A 7692-nucleotide genomic window follows, 5' to 3' on the forward strand; every position below is an offset into this window, starting at 1 on the left:
GCATGCAACGACAGCATCATCGTCATCGACAACGCCCGCCGTTGTGGCGTAGTGGTTTTCGCCTTGCGTTGCTAAGCCCGAGGGCGCGGGGTCGAATCCCTGCCGCGGCGGTCGCATTTCGATGTGGGCTGAAATGCAAGAACGCCCATTCACCGTGCACCGGATGCAAGTTATAAGAACCTCAGGTGGTCACAATTAATACTGAGTCCCCCACTATATGGTGTGCCTCGTAATCCTGTTGTGGCTTTGATACGTAAAACCCCGGAATTTAATTTTGATCGTTAATTAATCATCACCAACAACAACAGAGCCTCGGAATAAAATAATAAAAGGCAGAGAAGTTAATTAGACGCTCGCCAGCTTGTTACCCTTCACCAATGAGAATGATGGAATCTAAAATTAAAAAGAAAAAGAAGGGAAGGAAAGAGCACCACAGCTGCACGCGTACGTCAGGACCTCAACGTGTCCTGCAAGAGCTGGCTTCAGATGTTCCGCCGGCCAAACGAGCGATTGAACGAGTGCGCCGGTTTCAATGCATTTCGAACGGTGGCGCTCTCGGCGCGCAGGGCTTTACGCAAGCCTGTACGCACGCCGGCAGCGTCTGCGCTCCTCGCGCACCTGCGCAGAGCTGCGCTCACCTGTGTAGAACTTGACGTTCCGTTCGTGCCTAACGCCCGCCGTCTTGAATGGCCGGCAGCTGGGTGCCAACAGCGCGTCTGCGATAGCAGCCTCGAGGCGTCGATAGTGGCCGGCCATCGTGCTCGGGCTGGTCGTCTGCTCCGGGCGCGCGCCACCGCCGGCCACCCCTCCGGTGGACTGCGGCCCCCTTGGACTCGGCCCTTCGGCCCGGGTGGGACCGGCAGTTGGGCGTGCGGGCGCGTACGAGACAGCCGAGAAACCTGCGCACCGGACATTTTACGTCGCCGCGCAGATATTTATCTGCAGTATTACCCGTGGCATTGATGTGAAATGGAAAAGCCGCGAGCGAGAGACTGGACCGGTTTTGAGGTTTATACCACACTGTTGACAGTGCTATACATAAAGCATCATAAAATTACCGGATCCGTAATATTTACTGGTTCCCTGAGCGCACTGCAAATAATATGCTCTATAAGAAAAAAAAAAAGACATAGTGTAGTGCAAGAAGTCTTAGTAGAACGTGCAGAACATAAGAAATGTAAAAGTATGCTGTGTTTCATGCCAATCCACATAGGTATACACGGAAACGAGAAGCCCTAACTGCACTTCAGTGTGACGTCATGAATTTCAAAGTTTCTTCTTTTTTTTTTCTTTTTCGTGCTTGGGTAGTTGGGACGCAATGAAGTTCACGAAACTTGCCATGTTCAGTATTTGCCTCCTTGAGAATGCAACGTTGTCCGTATCTACGACAAAAACACCGGCTATATATATAGGCCCTAGCAGACGTCGTCAAAAACCATGACGTCCCGGCGAACGTCGCGATAGCGAGTCCATTGAATTTGCCTGCTCTTTTCGAACTATTTCGCGAAGCGCCACACTTCGCTGTTCGTTTTACCATTTCAAAATGGCAGCATCTGCACGTCGCCATTCGTTTCACTGGGCAGGCTTCGTGCAGGGCGGGTTCATAGCATTTCCTCTGCCCCCGTCAGAGAGGCGGTGCAGCGTTCGTGCGGGAGGTGCTGCGCTGGTTTCGCACGAGCAAGGATTGGCACTGAACTGGCGGTAACTAGTTCTCTAGTGCAGGGCGGAATCGAATGGACCTAGCGTACGTCGTCGCTCGTCTTTTGTTTTAGCGTCTTTTCTAGCTTATCGGGCCTCGTCTGACGGTGGAGTGGCTTTTCTGGCTCCCTCATGGTAGAGCGTATCTTCTTGCTTATCAGGCCTAGTTTGACGGTAGAGTGGCTTTTTTTTTGTGTGTGTGTGCACTAAGAGGGTAATTTACTAATACAGCTAAAATTATTTTTTTATTTAGTGTCCCTTTAAAGGTTAAGAGAAAGAACTGAAGTTGGTCAGTTTATGTAAAGCGTAAAGCAGACAACCGGTGGTCTATCAGAGTAACAAAATGGGCGCCAAGGGAAGAGAAATGCGCTCAAACATGGCAGATCGAGAAGGTAGTGCAGTTAAATTAGCACCCCCCGTGGTTGCTTAGTGGCTATGGTGTTGGGCTGCTAAGCACTATAGGTCGCGGGATCGAATCTCGGCCGCGGCGGCCGCATTGCGTTGGGGGCGAAATGCGAAAACACCCGTGTGCTTAGATTTAGGAGCACGTTGAAGAACCCCAGGTGGTCAAAATTTGCGGAGCCCCCCACTACGGCCTGCCTCATAATCATATCTTGGTTTTGGCACGTAAAACCCCATAGTTTAATAATTTTTTTAGTTAGATTAGCAAATTTGCAGGCCGACAAATGGAGCCAACTGACGTAATACAGAGGTGTTAATTGGAGGTCGCTGCATGAAATATGATTTTGTCCTGCACGGAACATAAAAGAGCGGCTACAATCATGGTGAATGGTCGCGGATTTGTTTGCAGAGGCTGCGCGCTTATGGAGCTGCCCGTTTTATTGAGCGCTCTCTGGTACACTTTCTGCAAACAAGCCGTCCGGAAGGTTATTGATCTCAATTAATGGGCCAGAAAGTCCAAACACCATTCTACACCAAACAAAATTACAATTTGATAACCTTTCTTTCTCGTAATGAAGACCACATTAAAATTATGGGGTTTTACGTGCCAAAACCACTTTCTGATTATCAGGCTTGCCGTAGTGGAGGACTCCGAAAATTTCAACCACCTGGGGTCCTTTACCGTGCACCTAAATCTAAGTACACGGGTGTTTTCGCATTTCGCACCCATCGAAATGCGGCCGCCGTGGCCGGGATTCGATCCCGCGACTCTTGCTCAGCAGCCCAACACCATAGCCACTGAGCAACCACGGTGGGTGAAGACCACATTCGTACAAGCAACAAAAATGTTACTGCAGTTGAACGTAATTAGTATAATTCGTGAGCTATCCACAAGTGAACGCCGAGTATATATCCACCGTTGAAACGTCGCTACACCGCGTCAAAAACGCTACTAGGGCTTTTTGCGTTAAGTTTTCCGTCCATAAATATCAGCATTTCAAGGTATTGAGCTCAGCGTATCAAACATGACACTTCGAGCTTTGTGGGGTGAAGCCCAAAAAGTTCACATGCGAACATCTTAAGCTGGGTGGTCTGTAGACTACTTAGTAAATCGAGATCTATAAGAAATCCAGTCTATAGAGGGTTCCAGCTAACTTTACCTAATTTGTCCAGTGAAAAGAAAGATTTAACAACATTGTGCTAGATACTATTCTGAGAGCTCTACGCTGTTCGGTTCGGTCGTCAGACTTGTAATGACGGAACACCGTCGGTGTTCTGTTCGGAAGAAACGAGATACAAGGATGATACATCAGTGAAGTAGACATTGACGTGGCAAGAAATTGGAAGACGGCTAGAAGACACGGTAACTATACTGCTGCGTTAGCTGATGTACATATGTCGGCAAAATTAACAGAATTCACTCAGACCCACAAGATGTACCCCTTGACTGTGGGCCGACACGGTTGGACTCCAGTCCTTCCAAAAATACCTACTCATCCGGGCTCACTCCAACTCAGTCTCGACAAGACCGAATTTCTATATCTATGGCTTGAAGGGATTTGGTAAATGTTGTGTCGTTAGTAATTTCAGCGACATATTTAGGTATCTTGTTTCACTCCTTAATGCCCGAACACTGTAAGGAATATTGAAGTGAGTCTGTGCGTGAAAATAGTGATTCTATACCTTATATGTATGATCAAAACGGGTTAATGTGCGATTGGCTGGTTAAATTAGAGCTGCCGAATATTGGGGGAGGGAGGGGGAGGTTGGGTTAGGTTTTATGGAAGATTGTTAGCCGAGACATCTGTCATCTACAATGCAACTACGGCACCGGGTTACGGTATAAAATTAATAACTTTCACACGTACACACAAATGAACACCTGAACTCTATGCACCTGCAAGGGGTTACCTGCAACCATGGGCCACCTATAAGAGTGTTGATCCGGTCCTTCCTCGGTTACCTGTACGCGTCTCAACGATGTCTCTGCGAGCTGTGCTCCCGGAATCGGTCGGTGTGTGTCTTTTGGCGGAGAGCGTCGAAGTCGATAAACGTTCCCGAGAGGCCCCCTCGCTCGCAGGGTCATTGTGCCCTGTTTTACTTACTGCGTTTGGTTCTCGCCGAGTGTGCGCCGAAGGCAGGAAACGGGGCCGCGACTACACACTCGTCGCTGCGGTCTGCGTCTAATCGCCGCCGGCACGCGCTCGAAGTGTCGAGCTCGTTTTCTCAATGGATTGTCGCGGTAAACTTCCTGCGCATATACACACACACGGGCCGAGCCGTCCCCGCCGCGGTTTGTGTGCGCTATGGTGTTGGGCTGCTGAGCACGAGGTCGCCGGATCGAATCCCGGCCGGGGCGGCCGCATTTCGATGGGGGCGAAATGCGAAAACACCCGCGGTGCTTACATTTAGGTGCACGTTAAAGATCCCCAGGGGGTCGGAATTACCGGAGTCCCCCACTACGGCGTGCCTCATAATCAGAAAGTAGTTTTGGCTCGAAAAACCCCATAATTTAATGAACTTTTTTAACGGTTTGCGTGCGCGGCCGCGTCCACCCTGCGCGAACCGAACAGCGCGCAGGTGCTCCAACTCCGACGCGGCCCATTCAATATACGGGCAAAAGGCAGAAACGCTTTTCTGAGATAACCCCTGGACCCACTTTAGTGAAATTTGTTGCATTTGAGACAGGAAAAATTCTAGTGACTGTTGAAAGCGGAATTGCGATTTAGGGTCTGAATTTCGTTGAAGAAACTTTTAAAAATTCCAAAGTTCGAAAAAAAAAAGTAAGAAGCACGAAGTTTACAAATTAATAGCTCTCCGTCAATAACAGATGTCGCGGTTCTGTAAACGGCATCCATTAGCTCATTCAAAGCGGACATATTCCATACATCAATGTATATTTTACGTGAATTTGTTACGTTGTGTACAAGGGTTCTGCAAAGGCTGTATTTACACTTTACAAAATTTTTGACATTCATGTGTAACATATAAATTTTGTCCGCTTTAGATGTACTGTTAGATGCATTTCACAGAATTGTGATATCGCTTTGGTTGCTGAGTTACGAAGTTGTAAACTTGATAGTATCGTTTTCTAAAAATTTGCGATCTTCGCCAATTTTTAGTAAAAAGTTGACGACCTAAATCAAGAATTCGAAACCAACAGTCACTAGATTTCAAGTTTTTCTTTTGAATGAAACAAACCTCGTCAACTTTGGTGCCGTGGTTGCCGAGAAAAACGAATTCTCCTTTTACATATATTTAGATAGGAGCACCTGAGCTAACGCTTCCTCTTAAGCCAAACCAGTGAGAGCGGGATTTTAGAACGCAGGAAAGTGACGAATGCAATCGCACTGTCGCTTTTCTGGTGAGCGAATGCACGCTGCTGTTTCCACTTCAGAGCGCGAGATTATAGTGGGCGCGCAGCAATCGTGCAATGAGTAGCGCATACCGAACGGCTGTCTCTCTTACGTAGCAACTCTTCGCCATAGCTGTATTGCAGGACTGCTTTTGTTCTCAGTTTAGAGTTGCATCAGAAAGAACAGACCCTTTTCATAAACGGAAAGGGAACACTTCAAAGACGCCTTAACATATTGTCTATCTGGCGTGCGCCATTGCTGCTATTGCGATTTTGTTCATGAAATATTCTCGTGGAGCGCACGAAACTGCTTGGCAAATAAAAACGTGCATTTAACACGTGGCCGCCGTTTAAGTGATGCGCATCGCCGCCATATTTTGGGCGCCCAGCTATGCGAGCGAGCCAATTCAGCGGTCTTGAAGAGTGTCTATACTATCTTTTCAGCGCCGTGCATATAATTTCGACGCGATGCGTGGCCGGCTGCAGAGAATCGCAGCTACTTCGTGAATATTTATTTTCAGCGAGGCATTTCCTCCTGCGTGCGACTTCCCGCGTTTTCCTCAACGTTCTGATCAGGCACGGCGCGCGTGGAATGCTTTGTTCGATTCACGGCGATAAGACTGCATCTCTCGAGATGAGAGGCTCATTGTTTCTGCGCTGGAACAGCGATTTCAGGATATTGCTGAAATAGTTGTCACTTTGTTGGCACACACAATAGAGTATGTCACCCGGCCGTGAAGTTTGTTAGAACACGAAATTGGCGGCCAAAAGTTGCACGCGTGTCTTTTCTCTCGTTTTCTGGCTGAGCTCTCTCTCTCTCTCTCTCTCTCTCTCTCTCTCACTGCTTTTTTTTTTTTTATTCGGCAAAGTTGTCCTTGCTACCGCGTTTTATTGGCGGGTTCTTTTTGAAGTGAGGGGTAATCGGCGCACAGGGAAAGGGAGAGATACAGGTATTCTAAGCGGGATAAGAAATAAGCCGACGCGAAAACATGTTTTGTGACGGCATAGTATGGCAGACCGATTTCAGTATACATTTCATCCTTGCATATGCGCACTGCAAGTGCTGATGCACAATAAGTGGCTGGAATCAGATGTTTGAGCTGTCGTCAACAAAGCAGGCTGGGTAGTTGAAGGGAGGGGGAGGCGTTAATGGTGGCATGTGTGTGATTGGTGAATTTCAATGAAAGGAAGCCAAATGTCTTTCGAAGAGTAAGATAAAGAAAAAAAGTTATTTTTTACGCGTGTTAAAAAGAAGCAGGTAGAAAAATAGGCTTTGTGTCGTGGTGTGCTATTGCGTTATGCTCAGTTATACACATTGCAAGCGCGTCTTGCAATTCATATCTTGGAAGGTGCTTGTTCTGCTGCTCTTAACACGACAGACAGCTGTATTCCTACACTAACTGCATTGTAAGCTTTTTGGGCGTTTCGTTTTAGCGGCGTTGAAGACAGCTCTGTTTTTGTATTGTGCGCGGTATGCTAAAGCTTATCGCTTGTAATGTCACACCGTCACCTGCTTATGTCAAATGCACATAGTCACTGTATACACTAACATATAGGGTGTCCCACCTAGCGTTATCCAAGCTGCTAAATGAAAATAAAGATTTACAACCTTCGTTGCAAGGTACCATTATAAGACCTACGGCGTTCGGTAGTCACACCTCTGACGACCGAACAGCATAGCTCTTATAATCGTATCGTGCAGTGTTTTTTCAATAATTTTTGCTTGAGACAGTTTGGCTAACGCTAGCTTGGACACACGGTATATATACCTAGTAGCAGCACCTTTCGTGGTCAACAAATATGGACAACACATCCAATATCCTGGGTGTTCTAGTTTTCGGTTAAACATCAACGCATCGCTGTCGGCCTCATTATGTGTATATATATATATATATATATATATATATATATATATATATATATATATATATATATATATATATATATATATATATATATATATATATATATATATATATATATACACACACACGAGAGAAAGGTAATTCTGGGTCTGGGTAAATATTCACAGTGAAGTAGACGCGCGTATGAAGCGGTTTATGGACGTTTCAGCCGGGGTCCGGCCTTCCGAAACGTAAGTATATGTATATATATATATATATATATATATATATATATATATATATATATAACAACGTCACAATATCGCAATCTCATTTGCTGCTCGAGCAGTACCGCACCTTCCATTCACCTTCCAGTAGCTGTTTTACTACAAC

The 7692-nt window shown here is 46.5% G+C and overlaps 1 protein-coding gene across 4 annotated transcripts in view; it reads right to left on the minus strand.

The window, feature by feature from the left end:
- Nucleotides 1-4387, minus strand: part of LOC126533058 (uncharacterized) — a 28694-nt gene extending 24307 nt beyond the window's left edge. Inside the window, exons 1-2 of one of the 4 annotated variants that reach the window (XR_008612858.2) lie at nucleotides 4012-4387; nucleotides 639-899 (exon numbers count right to left, since the gene is read on the minus strand). Coding sequence is in view for 3 of the 4 variants with exons in the window: in XM_055071717.2 (XP_054927692.1) it covers nucleotides 639-899; nucleotides 4012-4186 (436 nt within the window). In the remaining variant the exon portion in view is untranslated. The remainder of the gene's footprint in view (nucleotides 1-638; nucleotides 900-4011) is intronic. The other 3 variants (XM_055071717.2, XM_050180263.3, XM_055071718.2) reach the window with 3 other exon arrangements.
- Between the last annotated feature and the right edge of the window lie 3305 nt (nucleotides 4388-7692).

This window comes from Dermacentor andersoni, chromosome 7 (assembly GCF_023375885.2).
Source record: "Dermacentor andersoni chromosome 7, qqDerAnde1_hic_scaffold, whole genome shotgun sequence".
NCBI lineage: Eukaryota > Metazoa > Arthropoda > Arachnida > Ixodida > Ixodidae > Dermacentor > Dermacentor andersoni.